This window comes from Cetorhinus maximus, chromosome 2 (genome assembly GCF_964194155.1).
Source record: "Cetorhinus maximus chromosome 2, sCetMax3.hap1.1, whole genome shotgun sequence".
Lineage (NCBI taxonomy): Eukaryota > Metazoa > Chordata > Chondrichthyes > Lamniformes > Cetorhinidae > Cetorhinus > Cetorhinus maximus.
This window is the reverse complement of record NC_135880.1, coordinates 22806684-22826322: the sequence shown is the minus strand read 5'-3', so window position 1 is coordinate 22826322 and position 19639 is coordinate 22806684. Positions and strand designations below refer to the sequence as shown.

Here is a 19639-nt window from a genome sequence, read left to right as displayed (position 1 = left end):
CAGTAGGTAATATCCACATCAACTAGTCTGCTGCCTCTTCAAAATAATCCAATAAATTAGACAAGCATGACACCTCTAACGTAAAACTGCAATGGCTGTCTCAGTTTAGATCAAGAAGCTCCTTTGTATTAATCCTTCTTGTTATTTGCCAAGGGATACCAAGAACAAATGTAAGTTCTTCAATAGCTGCTCATCTAAGATCAGTTAACCTAGCAAAGACCAGGACCCAAACCTGGTAACAACCCAGTCCGTATCAAGAGTCAGTTTGGTTCAGATGATTATGGATTCAAGTCACATACAAACCACGGCAATCCACTATTGCCAAAAGTGCTGTATTTTGGGTGAGGCCGTCTGTTTGCTCTGAGACTCCCTATTCATCACTATTTTGAAAACAGGAATTCTCCTTGTTTCCTGACCCACATTTCTTTCTCAGACAGCCAAAAGAAGGTTATATTACTGTTTATTTAACTATTTTTCTGTTATGCGACCTTGCTGTGTGAAAATCAGCTCACACATTTACCTGCAAAAGTGCAAGAGAATTAAAAGTAATCCATTGCTTGTGAAGTGCTTTGGACACCCTAAGGTTGTGGTATAATTCCAAGCTCTTTCATCATCTCCCATGAAGTCCATTTGAGCTGAGCTAATCAAGGAAGCTTTAATCTAACAGACATCTATCTTGAAAATGAAGATTGTACAAGCATTTCTGCTATGATAGCACATTTGAAAACTGCTCTTAATTTGCTCTTAAGTTTATTTAAAGCATGGAGCTGTCATGTTCTAAATGTACTTTAAAAGGAGTAATGTTTTAACGTACGCTGACAGAACATCCAATACAGCTACCAACATATAAAAAATACATCAGCAATTAAAAATTTCTATTTATAAAATACAAGAGCAGTTAAAATCTGATGTGCAAGTGTTATCTGCATATGTAAGGGCAAAATAATCTTGTCTGCATGTCAGATTCTGTGTCATTTAAATTAATCAGATATTAACTAAGAAATTCACTAATTAAGGACACTATCTTAATTCATTTTTCACAAAATCAAGTTACAAAAGGATAGATGCAGTGATGTATCCACCATAGTATCTGATCAAAGCCGACAATGGATGGCTAGGTTAGGATGGGCAGCCTTTTTTGTTTAAAAACCATTGTCCAGAGGTGCAGAAAGCAAGCCACGCCTATCTCAGTTAGCTTACTTTAAAACTGACGTTCCATAGCAACTTTCTGCCACCTGTAGTTTTATTTTAAATAGATATTTTAATGGGCACACCTGAAAACAGAAACTGTAGTGCTTGTTTTGGAATCAAAAGATGAACAATGGTCCTTTTTCATTCTTTTGGGAGATTGATGAAATAAACTTTGGTTGATACAGCCAAATGATGTTGAATTGCTGGCCATTTGGTTTGCATTGTTATGAAAGGGACCATTCACCCAGAGGTTTGAGTTCATTCCATCTGCAGAACTATTATCAATTGAAGACAAAGCTTGACGTGAAGGATTTCCAACTGATAATGGCGTCTTTCTTTTCATTTCATCGCCTGCTGAGAAACTGGATGCGTGGCTCTCTCCAGGGCTCCTTCGTGATGTGAGAAGCAGTGTTGTTGTACCAAATGCTGCCTTCCGATTCAGCTTCCACTCCACCAGAGGCTTACCAAAACTATTGCAGGGGTATTTTATGAGGCCAGTGTCAAAGTCAGACATCTGAAGAGAAGGTTCCTCTTTAAAAGATCCAGAACCTGCAGTTAATTTTTTTGGAAAGAACAGATTTAACATTGCTGAACAAAATAAATCATCAATATCACTAAAGTGAGATTTTTTTCAGTTCCCTTTTGCAAGTTAAAATACTGTATTTCCTAATGAGGTGGCAAAGGGATTATAGATACATTAATTTAGTTGTGAGCAAGATGTTCAATACCGTGTTAAACTTTCAACTCAACAAAGCGTAAGAATAGGACTTACTTGCAATTTTCATTTACATGGTTGCACCATATACTAATAAAACTGTTATTGTATCTACAATAGAACTATTTCCTGGGAGGGGAGCGGCACGTCTAGGTCCCAGAGGTGGAGGAAATTGTCATTAATATGTAAACAGTCATTAATATTTTGTTCACGTGTAAACAAAATTCAACACCACGAAAACTATAATCGACCTTTTTAACATTGTGGCCGAGTTCATACAAAGTTTCATGTTACATTTCCAACAGTAATACATCTCTTTCGACAGATACTGGCTATGCCACAGGGAGTTAAGAAACTGGAGACATCAAATCACAACTGTACGAAAGTTAAATGAACTTGGTAATAATGACTAAAATTGTTTTGGTCCACTTGCTGAAGACTATACTTACCGACAGGCCTCTGCGTCAAACAGGCATTACATGACTCGGCTGATGGTGCATTTATTAATGTGCAAAGTGAACATGTCCATTCTTCCTCCTCTTTTTTGGCAATGGTGTCAGTAGAATGATCTCCAAAGCCACATGCCCAGCCTATCAGGCTATTCCGCTTTGGCAAATTACTGCTTATAAAAAACATTTGAAAGAATGAGGAAAAAATAGTTTCATTGTGACCAAAGTAGATATTTTCAGAATAAAAACTTGACATTCCACTTACAATGTTGGAATTATTGAATAATAAAATTGTTGGAATTAAGATTTTATAGAATCACAATACCCTAAACGTATGTGTTGCTTACATTTAAAGAATATGCAAAAATATACATAAACCTCCAATAAAGAAAATGTATGTTAACTATGGCAAACACCAGCAATACTGTTTATGTACAGAATATCTGCACTGCTCAAAACAGAATAGATAGCTACCTTTCAATGCAATTTAGATTTCAGGGAGTTTCTCTTCACACAGAGTGATCAATATATTAAATGCTCTTCCAGGTAAAGAAGCGGAAGTACAACTCAAAACCATTTCAGGAACAGATGTTGCAATGGGGGCAGGAGGGGGAGAAGGAGACAATCGGGTCTTTCTGGATGGATGAACTAAAATAGGACAATTAAAACATCCTTTCTGTATTTATCTTGTGATGTGACCTTGCATCTCACTGTGGGCAGATATGCACCAGCAACAGAAATGCCATAGTTACTGGAGCAGGTCAGAGGATGGGTAGTCTGACAAGTGACTGACCTGCTGACTACCAAACCTTCCACACAAGCACAAGGTGCAAGTCTCCATTTGCCTAAAGGGCATAGGAATTAGGAGCAGGAGTAGGTCACTCAGCTCCTCGAGCATGCTCTGCCATTCAACAAGAGCATGGCTGACCTGATTGTAACCTCAATTGTACATTCCAGCCTACCCCCAATAACCAACACCCCCTTGCTTATCAAGAATATATCGAGCTCTGCCTTAAAAATATTCAAAGACTCTGCTTCCACCACCCTTTGAGGCAGAGTTCCAAAGACTCATGACCCTCAGAGAAACAATTCCTTCTCATCTCTGTCTTAAATGGGTGACCCCTTATTTTTAAACAGTGACCCCTGGTTCTAGATTCTCCCACAAGAGGAAACATCCTCTCCACATCCACCCTGTCAAGGCCCTTCAGAACCTTATACGTTTCAATCAAGTTGCCTCTTACTCTTCTAAACTTCAGTGGATACTAGCTTGTCCAACCTGTCCTCATAAGACATCAGTCCCATTCCAGGTATTAGTCTAGTACTAATCTCTGAACTGTTTGCAACACATTTACATCCTTCCTTAACTAAGGAGGCCAATAGTACTCCAGATGCAATTTCACCATCGCCCTGTATAAACAAAGTATAACTTCTCTACTTTTGTATTCAATTCCCCTCACAATAAACGATAACACTATTAGCTTTCTAATTACTTACTGTATCTGAATGCTAGCTGTTTGTGATTCATGCACAAGGACACCCAAATCCCTCTGCATTTCAGAGCTCTGCAATCTCTCACCATTTAGATAATAAGCTTCCTTTTTATTTTTCTTACCAAAATGGACTTCATATTTTCCCACATTATACTCCATTTGCCAGATCTTTGCCCACTCACTTAACCTATCTATATCCCTTTGAAGCCTCCACATGTCTTCTTCACAACTTATTTTTCTACATATCTTTGTGTCATCAGCAAATTTAGCAACCATGCATTCGGTTCCTTCATCTAAGTCATTTATATAAATTGTAAAAAGTTGAGGCCACAGCACTGATCCCTGTGGCACACCACTTGTTACATCTTGCCAACCAGGAAATGACCCATTTATGCCTACATTCTGTTTCCTGTTAGCTATCTAATCTTCTATCCATGCCAATATGTTACCCCCTGTACTATGAGCTTTTACTTTCCACAATAACTTCTGACATGGCACCTTATCAAACACCTTCTAGAAATCTAAATACTGTACATTCACTGATTTCCCTTTATCCACAGCACGTGACTCCTTCAAAGAACTCCAATAAATTGGTTGAACATGATTTCCCACTCACAAACCATGTTGACTCTACCTGATTACCTTGAATGTATCTTAGTGCCCTGCTATAGCATCTTTAATAATAGCTTCTAACATTTTCACTGTGATACTAACATTTTACCTATGATGCTAACTAGCCTGTAGTTTCCTGCTTTCTGTTTCCCTTCCTTTTTGAATAAGAGTTACATTCAGTATTTTACAATCTAGGGAATTTTGAAAAAATTAAAACAACACATCAACTATCTCAATAGTCACTTCTTTTAAGGTTCAAGGATGAAGTCCATGAGGACCTGGGGACATGTCAGCCCGCAGCTCCAACAATTTGCTCAGTACTACTTCCCTGGTGACTGTAATTTTCTTGAGTTCCTCCCTCCCTTCCATTTCCTGATTTGCAGCTATTTCTGGGATGTTATGTGTCTCGAAAGTGATGACCAAAGCAAAATACCTGTTTAATCTATCTACTTACTTTCCATTATTAATTCCCCAAAGTCACTTTCTATAGGACCAATACACACTGTGTTAACTCTTTTTAAAAAATATCTATAGAAACTCTTACTATCTGTTTTTATATTTCTGGTTAGCTTTCTCTCATACACTAATTTTTCCTTCCTCATTAATCTTTTAGTCATTCTTTGCTGTTTTTCATATTCTGCTCAATCTTCTGACCTAGTGCAATTATATGCTTTTGAAGTCTGATACTATCTTTAACTTTTTTAGTTAACCACAGATGGTAGGTCCTCCCCTTGGAATTTTTCTCTCTTGTCTGAATGCATCTATTCTGTGCATTCTGAAATATCCCTTTAAATGTCTACCACATTTGTCAGCCATCTCTATTGGCCGATCCCTTTACCTAATTTGTCAGTTCACTTTAGCTAGCTCTTGATTTCATACCCTCAAATTTAAAAAACAGTCATTTAGGGGATGTGGGCTTCGCTGGCTGGGCCAGCATTTTTATTGCCCATCGAGAAGGTGGTGGTGAGCTGCCTTCTTGAACCATTGCAGTCCATGTGGTGTAGATACATCCACAGTGCTGTTAGGGAGGGAGTTCCATTTAAGCTTCACTGGTCCTCATTTAAGTTTAAAATGGTAGTCTTGGACGCATTCGTTTCTCCCTCAAAGGGAATGTAAAATTCAATCATTATTATGACCGCTGCTACTGAGGGGTGCCTTCACCATGAAGTTATCAATTGATCCTATCTCATTGCTCAATACCAGGCCTAGTATAGCCTGTTCTTTGGTTGGCTCCAAGACACGTTGTTCTAAGAAACTATCCAGAAAACATTCTATGAACTCCTCATCTATGCTACTTTTTCCCACCTGATTTTTCCAGTCTATATGTAGATTAAAATCCCCCATGATTTTCACTGTATCTTTCTGACAAGTGCCCATAATCTTTTCCTTATACTCTATCCTATCATGTGAGTACTGTTAGGGAGCCTGTATACCATTTCCACAAGTGACTTCTTGCCTTTATTTCTCATCTCTACCCAAACCACTTCTACATCTTGGTTTCTTGAACTTAGGTCATCCCTTTCTATTGTGCCAGTACCATTATTAATTAACAGAACCACACCTCCAGCTTTTCCTGGCTTCCTGTCCTTCTTAAATGTCATGCACCCTTCAATATTCAAGTCCCAATGGTATAGACTCCACTTTTCCCAGTACTGGTGCCATTGCCATTGAACCAGAACCCACTTCTACCACACCAGACTTTGAGCCACACATTCATTTCTCTAATCTTATTTGCACTATGCCAAGTAGATGCAGGTGTAACAACATTCAGGAATTCTGATGTCATCCAGAACAAATCTCTCAGAGGGTAGTGAATCTGTGGAATTCTTTGCAGCAGAGGGCTGTAGGGGCTGGGTGATTAAGTATATTCAAGGCTGAGATGGACAGATTTTTAATCAGTAAGTAATCAAGGGTTATGGCGGTGGGGGGGAGGCAGGGAAGTGGAGTTGAGGATTATTAGATCAGCCATGATCTCATTGAATAGCAGAGCAGACTCGATGGGCCAAATGGCCTATTTCTGCTTCTACATCTTATAGCATGCCGTCATTGTCACTGGATCAAAATATTGGAACTCCCTAGCTGCTATTCCAATGAGAACATCCTCACCACACAGACTGCAATGATTCAAGAGGACTCACCACTACCTTTTCAAGTGTAACTAAGAATGGGTAGTAACTGACAGCAACAGCACACTGAAAATGGAAAAATAATTATAAACAGCAGCTAATGTAACCTGTTCACCCCATTGGCTTAGGTAATAGTTCAGACCTTATCAATACCTGAAAGTACGAAGAAAATAATTAAACTCAAGAGGGATGAGAAAAAGGAAAGAAAAGCAATTAATAAAGGCCAAGGGAAGCTGGTCTGGTCAGGCTTCAAGATACTGGCTCCTCTTATGACACCACAATCAAATTTTCAGACCATAAATTTGCAACATTTGGACAGGCTACAAAATATGGTCACAAGAAGTCAAGATAAACGTTGAATAAAAAGTGATGAGAGGAAAGGTTAAGAGGGGCAACTGCTGACTAGAAGCAATAGAGTACATAATACAGAAAGAGAGAGACTGGGAGTGGCCAGAAATAGCTAGAAGACAAATCAGGTGCAGTCAAAGTGACAAAGTAGTGGGGATTGAGAAATACGGATGAAGATTACAGAATTTGGAAGCTGACACAAAAATAAAAAAAGTTAACTGGAGCTGGGAAGATAACTATAAATTGAAGGAATGCTCTATAGTTCTTATTTCAAAATCAAAAGTGAAAATAAATTCGTAATAAAATTCAAATCAGCCACGCTCATAAAGTGTTGTGTGGTCTGAGCTAAAATTGATCTAAATTACAATTTCACAATGATAAACAAGTTCACAAAACTCAGCTTTCTAGGCGTGTGTCTGACATACATGGTACATTAATATATTTTGTACATATGCAGTACCTAATATTAACCTGACAGGGATCTTCCTTCTGACAGTGGGAGCAGAAATAAGTCATTCGCTTATTCTCACCAAGGCGGCAGACGGTGATTTTGCCATTGCACTGTCCACATGAGGAACGCTTGTATACTTTGTAATGCTTATGCAAGGCTGGCCCCACCTTACGGCACTAAAATGTAGGAAGAAACAGAATTTAATCATAAAGTATAGATTGGACTGAAGGCGAAAAACCAGATCTCTTTCCAGTGTTTAATATAAGAGTTCAAATTGTACCTATTACATGTAGATCTCCAGTGGTGTTGCTTAATAGTACATAATCTGGAGAGAAGGTTTTGATATTTACCACGTATAAAAGTTTTCACCTTTTTCTCACACTACCACTCCAGTCTCCCAAATTGCAGAGGAAAGTGGGTGTGGAAATCAGCAGCTTGTATGCCATTCTGAAATTGCTAATTAACAAGCTATTAAGCTTGTCAACAACCTAATTGTCTCCAATTTTTTGTTTCCCGCTGCGTTTTTTGGGCATTGGGTGTGAAGAGGTTTGGAGCGTTTTGGAGCTATGAGGAGGTGGCACAAGGGTGGAAGAAAAGGCCACCAACAGGCCTCGAAAGCACCAGCAGAAACTGCTGGGAAGGTGGCAGTATCTGCAAGTTTTTAAAAAAACTCTGAGCAGTCAGACAGCATGGTGGTAGTCAAGATCTTGAGTGATGGTACACAGTTAAAGTGGGACATAATCAGCATTTATGACCCTACACCCATGAATGGTGTCATCAAAGGACAACACAGTCAGGACAAAGAAGGGGATCAAAAGTGGAGCTATGGGGCAAACCTAAGGTGGAATAAAAAAAACACTGCTGAATGTGTTGGCTGCACTGTGACAGCTAAAAGTGAAACCACCTTAGGGCAGTGGAAAAGAGAGGGGTGATGGGGGAGCTGGAGGTTTTTGTGCCTATCATGTCCACTGTCACCGAGTCAAAATTCTGGAACCCCCTTCCTAACAGTGCTGTGGGTGTACCTACACCACATGGACTTCAGCAGTTCAAGAAGGCCGCTCACCACTACCTTCTCAAGGGCAACAAGGGATGGGCAATAAATGCTGGCCCAGCCAGCAAAGCCCACATCCTGTGGATGAATAATTAAAAAGGATATTCCAAAATGCTTTACAGCTGATCATTAATGCTTTTGGAACTGCAACTATTGTTTATACATAGCAAGGTACCAGAAACAGGAAAGGGCATAAATGACTAGTTAATCTGCTTTGATGGTATTGGCTTAGGGGTGGATATTAGGCAGGTATATATGGTCAGGTATACTGGACAGATATACGTATATATACTGAGGCACCAATACAGATCCTTGGGGAACACCAACATTACATCTCATCAATCAGAGTCCTTTATTCATACTTTTTGTCTTCGACCTCCCAATCAATTACCAACCCATGTCACAAGATTAGCTCCAAATCCATACGGTTTCATCTTTTGCTAATAACCTTCCACAGCACCTGAACAAATGTCTTCTGGAGACCAAATAGTCAAAAAATCTACCATGCCAGTGTTCTCAAAAAAATTCAACTGGATTGATCAGGCATGACCTATCCTTTTTAAATCCATACTGACTCCCTTTAATCATCTCATATTTGTCCAAGGGCTCAACCATACTGCTCCTAATGATGCATTCATGCGACTTCCCCACAACTTATGTTAAACTAACAGGTCTGTAGCTTCCAGGTTTCTCCCCCCCTCCCTAAACACTGGATTGACATTTGCAACTTTTTAACACAAATGCATAATTCTTGAATCTTTGGAAAATCATAGTTGATGCATTTGCAATTCCCTCATCTATTTCTTTTACTACCCTGAGGATGGAAACCATCAGGTCCTGGTGATATATCTATTTTTGATTCCATTACTTTTTCCATTATGATATTGTGTACCTATATTGAATCAAAAATGTTCCTTCCTTTGACATATATTTAGCTCCTTTGTACTTTGTCATTTTCCTCTACTGTGAAACCGGATATGAAGTTTTAATTTAATAATTCTGCCAACTTCGTATTGTCATTATAGTCTCACCTGAACCTAAAAGAAAAAGAAGCTTGCATTTGTACAGTGCCTTTCTCAACCTGAGGCCATCACAAAGGATACTTTTGAAGCACAGGCACTGTGCCAATGTAGGAAATGCCGCAGCCAATTTGCACATAGCTTTTAGCGTTGCTTTTTATAACTCTCCCAGTCTGTTGGATTTCTACTATTTTGTACAATTGTGTCAACATTTTCCTTTGGCTGGATACTATCTCTTAACTCTTAATGTGTTGACCATAGCTTTTAAGTCAAGCTTGTGCATTTTAGGGGCATGGATGGATACTTTTCATTGCACAAATACTTTTTTGAATACTGCCCAATTTTTGACTACAATTTTACTCATTAACAGTTCAGCTTAGTTTACTGTAATTCATTTATTTCCTCACTCCACTGAAGCTTACCTTAATTAAATTTAAAGCCCTGGTCGGTGATTCTACCTGCTCCCTCTAAAAACTAATAACAAATTCATATTTTCTTACTATAAGGGTGCCCCCTTACCATCGGTTTGTTAAGTAATGCGTTTCTTAACTCATTACTAAATCTAGTATGATATATTACACAGAGAATTTACATGTCTTCGCTGAAAGAAAATCAGAAAAGAATCAGCTTTGGAATTGCAAAGCCTCAAAAAAAAATCCTGGAAATTAAGCGAAATGACTAATGAGCCCTATATATGTGAAAATGGCTCAACAGTTGTTTGACAAGATACAAATCCCAAGGTTGTTTTAAAGTCACAAGTTTTTGACTAAATAATTCCTATATTGTGTAAGATTCAATAATGCTGGATTCTGACCCAAGTAGTTTGGCAAGATATGTGAATAACTATAAATGTAAACCATCACATTGTTTCTCCTTCATTCGTACCACAATACATGCCTAAGCTTTCTGACTGAATAGTACTTTTTAAAAAAAACTATACAATACATTACTCAGGTGGAAGTAAAGGTTTGCCAACTTCAATCAGAGGGTGCAACTGAGTTAGATGTAATAATTTAGTTGATTTTTTGCAAATAATAAAAGGTACCATTCTTACTTTGTAGAACAGAAGTGTGAAATCACGAGTCATTTTTACAAGGTGGTGGATTTGCTCAGCTGATAACCGCCAAATCTATGAGAAAGAATATAGACCTGAGATAATGGTTTACCATGTAAATCAATGACAGTTGATGCTTGATTTTAAACTGACTGACTTTATATTAATTGCCTTTTGAAAATCTGGAATTACACTGCACTACCCAGCTCCACCTAAAGTGGTTAGAGACATCTGCTATAAAAAGGTGAAAGAAGTGTGACACAAAAGTTAATTATTCAGCTGTCACCCCTTCACAGGTTTACATTATTTTGCATCTCCGTTTATGTAAAAAAAAGCAATATTTAGTAGCCATGTATTTTTAAACAGTGCTGAATAAACAGGCTTGCAGCTCAGGTAAGTCTACATGATGGGCAGTATTAAATGGAGACGACGGGTGTCTTGCCTGGCAACTGGGATCCAGCAAGAGCCCCATATGCCTCTTTTAAGGAAGGCCCGCAGTATTAAGTGCCACTTAGGCATTTAACTGTACAGCAGTGGGCCTTCCCTGGGATTTGAGGTGTCAGCTGTGGCTCAGTTCGTAGCACGCTCGCCTTTGAATCAGAGGGTTGTGGGTTCATGTCCCACTCCCGGAAACCAAGAACTGTGATTGTACTTGAAAGAGTTGCAATCTGTGACTGTTGATAACTCGAAAGAGTTTCCCTGGGATCAAGGACTCTGCGGCGGACGTCCCACCCACCAAGAGCTGCCTGTACCACATGGGAAACTGTGGCTACTACCTGTAAGACACCGATCCAAGGTTTAGTATCGTTGCTGAATCCCAGGCCACAGGTGAATGATGGGCAGGGGGGGGTGAAATCGCAGGATAAGGTCCATGGAGGTGGGTGGGCGGGGGTGAGGGTTGGCTCTCAATGGGGGCCCCCATTCCCAATGCCGGGTCCCTTGATCACACACCAAGTGCCTTCAACTGTATGGGCTTGCTCTTTGTTCTCTGCTTTGGGACAGTTACTATCTTAAAAGAGTTATATGAATACTGTTGTCGTTATCTACACAGCAATAACCTAGCCTATTGCAATCGAGTTGAACTCAGGAGGAAAAGGTCATGTTGGCAACGTCCTTGACCTGTTTGAGATCTTAAAAATATAGAATATCATTTGTTTCACCACCTCTTCAGCCTCAGTGTCTGTGACAGCAGCTTCGTAAACCTATCCAGAATTAAGTCAAGACCGACTAAAATAATAAACTTCATAATCAACTAATTGGGTTATAAACAGGTCTGCACAAGTTCTCAAGGGCAAGAATGTTAGCTTGTATTTGAAACCAAACATATTTGTGCATGGAAGACTTCACAAGCGATTAACCAAACATTGAAAAGAGTTTAACAAATGGCATGATAACGCCACTCTTGTTTATAAATTGCATTTGAGACACAGAATTAACTAAATAATTGAAAGGCAAATGGAACTGGCTAATTTTCTGCTGAATTGTAATAAATACATAACTTGGGCTATAACATTCATCATCTGACAAGGGTTTTGAAGTCTTGAATAATTCCTATACCAAAGCTTTGAAGCTCCTGGGGCTTGTGTAGTGAAGAACTAAGATGGAAAATTAAGATCTGGGTCAGTGGTTATGAAATGGTGCTAATGTCTCATGCATCAGAAAAAGTCATGCTAAAATGGGAGGACTGTAGGGCTGGAGAAAGTTACAGAGATAGGAAGAGGCACAGCCACAGAGGGATTTGAAAATTGAAGCATTGTCGGACCAGCAGCCAGTGAGCACAGGGGTGATGGGTGAACTGGATTTTGTGTGAGTGAGGTAGCAGAGTTTTGGATGAAATCGAGTTTATGGAGGGCGGAAATGAAAGGCTAACTAAGAATGCTTTATGGTTCTTTGGCTATGACTAGAGAAGAAAGAATAGAATCAGGTCAGGCCATACCACCCAGATTAATGACAGCGGAAGGCATTGAAGGAAGAGATATAATTAACTACCAAAAGCTGCAGACTGGTCAAGAAGGATGAGGAAGATAATTTACCAAGCTCACAGTCACACTGGATCATTATCTGGTAACCCTGGCTGATAGGCACATGCATGGAGCTCTGCTGAATCTCAGAATTTTAACGGCACAGGAGGCCATTGGACCCACCATATCTGCAATGGTTCTCCAAATGAGCATTATGACCTAGTGCCATTGCCCTGCCTTTTCCCCGTACCCCTGCACATTGATTCTATTCAAATAATCATCTAATGCCCTCTTGAATGCCTTGATTGAACCTGCCTCCACCACACTTCCAGACAGTGCATTCCAGTCCCACAGTCCAAAATGTAGTTTAAAGCCAGCTTACTTTAGCAAGCTACAGGGACGTTGCTTGAACAATATCCAACAGGACTCAATGACCAGTATTTACAGGGAAGGTGCAAACGAGCATTTTGCGGGGCAAAGCCCATAAATCTTGGGAACAGAGATCCTGCCGAATTTAATGGCAAGGCCTTATTAGCATTTTCTTAACTCCTCCCATCACCCGGCAGCCAGCCAATTGATAGGCTGGTCAACAGGAAAGCCAGCAGTTGAAAGCCACAGCCTGGGTCTGTTGAGGATGGTGCCTAGCAACTGCGAAACATCGCAAGTTGGACGGGGAGGGAGGAAGATATAGAGTTGGATAGGTAATTAGAAGAGAGAGGAAACTCAATTAGATTGCAGGTTTAGTGGGGGGGGTGGTTTCAGTGTGTTAGATGATCCTGGCAAGAGAGCAACTGGGGGGGCTGATGGGAAGGGGGTGCTCCTGCTCCCTCTGCCCCACAAACAGTGTGGTCAAAAAAACACTTACTTGCTCGGTCCATCTGTTCCGGCCTCCCTTTAACTGTTGGGCTTCCCCAGCTCTGGGAAACCCAGAGAGCCAGCATTAAATTCAAATGACTCCCAAAACCTGAGGAACGGAGCCTCATTAACAAATCAAAATCACAGACCCATCTCTCCAGAGTAGGCCATCCCCAAACCTGCAGCAATAACAACAGGGACAGAATATTGCACTCAACGGGCGGGCGCACGCCCTACCCGAACAAGTTTAAAATGAGAAGTCCTATTTCGGTCGGTGGGCACGCGCGAGAGTCGGCAGCGCACCCGCCAACAATTAACAGGCCTATTAAGGCCATTAAAGTAATAATTAAATGAAAGTTTTTGCTGCCCGTCCAACCTTACGGTTGACGAGCAGGTGAAAAGGTCAAGTGGCCTTTAGGTTTCTTTTAGGAAAGCTCATCCACGGGTGGGATGAAGTTTCCAACAGCAAATAAAAATTAAATAACACTTGTTTTAAATTTCATACATCACATGTCCCTGCTCATGTGACAGAGCCACATGAGGGGGACACGTTTTTAACACTGCCTAAGTTTTTAATTCTTTATTTTAAAACTCTTCAGCTCCCTGAGGCAGCTCTGTGCCTCAGGGAACTTTCACTGCACACTCCTGTATGAACTTCAGCGCTTGCACTCCTCCCGCACTCCCATTGAGCGCTGCAGTGCGCGCTTCACCCTGGCCAGCCATTAACTGGCCAGCGAGCGTGAAATCGCGGTTGGAGCCCGATCGCGGGTGGCAGTCGGCTTACCGACCACCAGAAAATCCTGGCCCAGTAGGAGCAATTCACCTATTTTCTGACTTGTCTTTCCCTTGTCTCAGTGGATGCTAAGATTGTTTCAATGCGTGCAGGAAAGAAAATCAAATATAAAATAGATATACAAGAGGAAAGTATTACTAAGTTGCGCCTTTAAAGACTTATTGAATGAAGTCACTACTTCAATTAATTTTATCTACCCTAAAACACGCAGATGAGTTTTAAATGGGCTCTGCTACATGAGGCACTTACCTTCACAGCAGGATGGAAGCCGCTATCAAACATTGATTCATTTTTGATGATATTTCCCACTCCAGGAAGCACAGTCTGGTCCAAGAGCACATCACAAATCATACGAGCACCATATTGCTTCAATTCATTCTCAGCTCTAGAGCAATTGAACTTAGCTGAACAAACATCCAGTTCTTCCAATAATTTTACTTTCTGCTTGCACTCAGATGCGTTCCTGATAGATAATGGAAACATTAATGTTAAATTTCATTCAACATATAACATTGTCATGTGTTCATTGCACCATAGTTTCTACATAACGGTCTTGCAATCTCAACCAGTTATCAATTCCTTCAAATCTAACGTTTCTTCCCCCTCCCAATTCCATTTCCCACCTGCTCCCCATATCAGTGGATTCACCGAGACCCCAAAAATCTGTCGATCTCAGCCTGAAACATAGTCAATGATAGAGCATCCACAGCCCTCTGGTGGAGAGAATTCCAAAGATTCACAACCATTTGGAGGGAAGAAATTTCTCCTTATCTCAGTGCCAAATGATTGGTCTCTTAGCCTGGGAACGTGCCTCCATGTTTCAGATTCCCTGACCAATGAAAACCATCTCTCAACATCTACCCTAGCAAGCCTCCTCAGAATCTTGTATGTTTCAGTGAGGTCACCTCTCATTTTTCTAAACGCTAATATATAGAATATAGGCCCAATTTACTCAGCCTCCCTTCATGGGACAGTCCTAAATGATCAGTGCCTTATGCTCAAACTGTACCCCCTTGTTCTAGATTTCCCAGCTATGGGATACAATGTCACAGTATCTACCCTGTCAAGCCTTTTCATAGGCTGGGATTTTCTCCGAGATCGGCAAAGTCCGTTATCGGGCGGGGAAAATCGGCATTTGACCTGCCGATGGCAATGGCGAAATTTCACCCTGTATCGTGTGGAACGTTGTTGAAATAAAATCAGAGGCACGGGTTTTACGTTGGATAGCTGGTGGGGCGGCCTCGGATTCACCTGTCCAGCCGTGACCTCAGAGCTTCAGTCGTCCAGGCACCATGTTTAAAGGCCAACTCTGCATAGAGATAACACTCACCAAGGGATAAGAAGCTGCTGGGAACTGATGGCCGCAAAAGCTGGGAAACATGCTGCCCCCAAATTTAGCGACTTCTCGCTTGAGTACCTATGCGACGCAGTGGAGGCCCACCAATGTCCTCTTATCCCCACTCTGGGCGAAGGCCAGCAAGCAGGGGCACCAACCCAGCATGGCAGGTGATGGCAGCAGTGGTTAGCGCTAGCACACTCCAAAAGAGGACAGCTGAGTGCCGGAAGAGGATGAATGATCTCCTCCATTATGCCAGGATTAGTCACTCTTTTCATCACTCTCAACTCACACACACACACACACACACAAGCCCATCACAGAACCACAGGGACAAAAATAAAAATACCTGGAAAAACTCAGCAGGTCTGACAGCATCTGCGGAGAGGGATACAGTTGACGTTTCGAGTCCGTATGACCCTTCATCAGAACTAAGACATATAGAAATGAGATGAAATATAAGCTAGTAGAAGGGGGTGGGACAGGAGAGCTCAATAGGGGGCTAGTGATAAGTGGAGGCCAAGAAGAGACTGCCAAAGATGTCATAGACAAAAGGTAAAAGGGATGTCGACGGTGGTGATATTATCTAAAAGATGTGCTAATGGGGACATTAAGGGAAGCAAGCTAGTGGCAGATGGCCCTAGTGTGGGTGGAGTGGGGGGGGAAGGGATCGAAATGGGCTAAAAGGTGGAGATGAAACAATAGATCAAAATAAATTAAAAAATAGGAGGGAGAGAAAAAAAAGTTGTTAAAAATAAATAATAAATTATTGGAAAAGGGGGGAATCGGAAAGGTTGTGAGGATGGAGGAGACAGTTCATGATCTGAAATTGTTGAACTCAATATTAAGTCCGGAAGGCTGTAGAGTGCCTAGTTGGAAGATGAGGTGCTGTTCCTCCAGTTTGCGTTGAGCTTCACTGGAACATTGCCACAGACCAAGGATGGACATGTGGGCATGAGAACAGGGTGGTGTGTTGAAATGGCAAGCGACAGGGAGGTCTGGGTTATGCTTTTGGACAGACCGAAGGTGTTCTGAAAAGCGGTCACCCAGTCTGCGTTTGGTCTCTCCAATGTAGAGGAGACCGCATTGGGAGCAGCGAATGCAGTAGACTAAACAGAACCACAGGGGTCTCACTCACTGCCAACTCAAGAGACATCACCACTCTCTCACACAACTTCATCTGCCCTGCGGATCATGTCCTCATCCTGTCAATGGCATCACTCACCATCCACACATGCCAGACATCTTTTTCGTCTGGCCTGGCAGGCATCCTGCTTACACCTTCTCCACCTGTTTTCATGCAGGACAAGCTGGCACACAAGAAAAGGGAGAGGTCCCAGACTGGTGGAGGAATGCCCGACCTCAACGGCCTGATTTTGAAAATCGGGCAATTCAGCTGGCCATAGAGGATGTGGACCGTTTGTGTGCTGACGATGAGGTCGGCGACGCTCAATCAGGTGAGGATCCAGCACTGCAACATCTACCAGACAACCATGCTGCGAGTGGTGTCTCCTATTTCACAGGTCACTGTCATGCATTAATTATCTCTCCTTTCTTTTGGAGGCACATCTGGGAAGCAGCTAAGGGGGTCCGCAACCCAGGTCCTCGACTAAAGCCACGAGGACACCACAGAAGGAGAATCCACAGATACCGACATTGAAGACTGGCCACAGCGCTCACCCATACCCTCCACCAGTGCAGAGACACAAACCTCAGTGGGACCTAGTTTTAGAGTAGCCTCGGGGTCACAATCTGGTGAGCACAGAGGCATCCCAAGGTACCGGCATTCGGAATTGCTGGAGGCCAGAAACCTGCTGAATCCAGGTCAGATGAAGAGCCTCGGGACTCGATCATACCTCAGCTGCTGGAGTTGCAAAGACAAGCTCGGGAACATCGGAAAGGGATGTCTGCCTCACTCCTCAGGTTGCAAAGCACGATGGATGAGTTTGTTCACCTTTACCCTGAGGTGATTGTGCCGGCCTGCCAATGCACCAGCAGCCGCCAAGGAGGCCTTGGTCTAGGACATTGGTCCTGCACTGCTGCAGGAGTTGTACTCCATGTTGAGGCACTTGCTAGCATCCATCAGTGTCAACTTGAGAGCCCCTTCCTCCGAAGGAGTCAGTCGGGGCCCGAGGGCACCCACAGGGAGGAGGATCAGCAGGTGCACACCCCAGGGCCATCCACCCAGGTGACTCTAGGAGTGACTGGCCCATCCGAATCCCCTCTTCCTGTGGCCCCTGCAGCTCCAACTCTGCAGGCCAAGGAGGATGGCACTGCCACACAGCAAGACCCCAAAAGCAGGCCTGGGCCCACCAGGTCTCAGCCCTCCAGAGGACATCCGCCAAGGTCATCACAGACAACAGGGCGTAGCAGTCAGCAGGCCACCTCCACCTGACTAGCCTGACCCCAAGCATGTCAATTGAGCTCAAGCTAGACAGAATCAGCTGCAGAAGAATGCCCATCTTTGACATGCTTTTCCATTTGCCTGGCCATTTTCTTCCACTGCTCCCCCACCCCGGCATGTGTTAGTGTGCAACCTTCAGTCTGTGCTGCCATGACCACCAGCACCCCCCCATGCACCGTGGTTCCCTTCTCTCCGGCACTGTTGCCCTTATCCCAAGGTTCCCTTCTTGCAGGCACTGTTGCCCTAGTACCGAGGTTCCCTTCTCCCCAGCACTGTTGCCCTTACCTCAAGGCTCCTTTCTCTTTGGCACAGCTGCCCTAGCCCATAGGTACCCTTCCCACCAGCACTGTTGTCCTAGCCCCGGCACCACAAGCCAGCCACAAAGCTGCTGTGGAGACTTCCCAACAGCAGGAAATGTGAGCTGCCATTGACGGGGGAAGGTGACAATCGTTTCCCGGATCTACATCATCAGGAAACAAGCTTAGGGCCTTCTTGCAAGATTTTTCGATCTATCGACCAAACAAGCCCATCCCATACCATAATCTTGTATATATCAATGAGATCAATTCTCATTCTCCTTAACTCCAGAGAATATAGTATATAGAATTTTCACAGCTGTTCACCACAGGATGACCCCCTCACCCCAGGAACCAATCTAGTGAACCTTTGTTGCACTGTCTCCAATGCAAGTATATTGTTCCTTAACTTGAGACCAAAATTGAAAACAGTATTCCAGGTGTTGTCACCAAAGCCCTGTACAATTGTAGCAAGGCTTCTTTATTCTTGTATCTCAATTCCCTCCCAATACAAGGTGCAAGTTATTTGCTTTCTTAATTACTTGCTGTACCTGCATGCTACCTTTTTGTGCTCCTTGTATAGGTGCACCCAAGTCTCTCTCAGCATCAAGTTTCACCTTTTAAAAATATTCTGCTTTTATGATCAAAGTGAATAACTTCCCACTTCCCCACATTATATACCTTCCATTTTGTTGTCCACTCATTTAAGCTGTTTATATCTCTTTGCAGCCTCTTTGTGTCGTCCTCACAGCTTTACATTCTCACCTAGCTTTAATCATTAGTAAACTTAAGATATATCACACTCCATTTCTTTGTCTAAGTCACTAATATAGATTGTAAATAGCTGAGGCCCTAGCACTGATTCTTGCGCTGCTCTACTAGTCGCAGCCTGCCAATTTGAAAATGCCTTTTATCCTTACTCTCCGCTTCCTGTCTGTTAACTTCTACCAATGCTAATATATCTTGCCTATTAACCTTGTGTGGCACCTTATCAAATGCTTTTTGGAAATTCATCTAGCAATTCCCCTTTATCTTTATAACATTACATTGTTAAACAGGATCTTCCTTTTGTAAACCACGTTGACTCTGTTTTATCATACAATGATTCTCCAAGTGCATTATGAAGGCTTCCTTAATAATAGATTCCAACACTTTCCCATGACTGATGCCAGGCTGCAGTTCCCAGCTTCTCTTTTCCATCCTTTTTGAACAGTGCTGCTACATTTAATAGCTTCCCATCTTCTGTGATCATTCCAGAACCTAGGGAAGTTTGGAAAATTATATCCAATTACTCTGCAGCTCTTTTTTAAAAACCCTAGGATTTAAAAAAAAATTCATTCATGAGATGTGGGCATTGCTGGCTAGGCAATGCCCACATCCCATGTCCATTCTTAATTGCCCTTGAGAAGCTAATGTGGAGCTGCATTTTTAAACCGCTGCAGTCCATGTGGTGTAGATATACCTACAGTGCTGTTCGGGAGGGGTTTC

General features: G+C 42.2%; 1 protein-coding gene across 1 annotated transcript in view; it reads right to left on the bottom strand.

The window, feature by feature from the left end:
* The window catches only part of neil3 (nei-like DNA glycosylase 3), a 46133-nt gene that overhangs the window by 7859 nt on the left and 18635 nt on the right, over nt 1-19639 (bottom strand). Inside the window, exons 4-8 of the mRNA XM_078557612.1 lie at nt 14365-14578; nt 10507-10581; nt 7392-7558; nt 2356-2525; nt 1275-1722 (exon numbers count right to left, since the gene is read on the bottom strand). Coding sequence (XP_078413738.1) covers nt 1275-1722; nt 2356-2525; nt 7392-7558; nt 10507-10581; nt 14365-14578 — 1074 coding nt within the window. The remainder of the gene's footprint in view (nt 1-1274; nt 1723-2355; nt 2526-7391; nt 7559-10506; nt 10582-14364; nt 14579-19639) is intronic.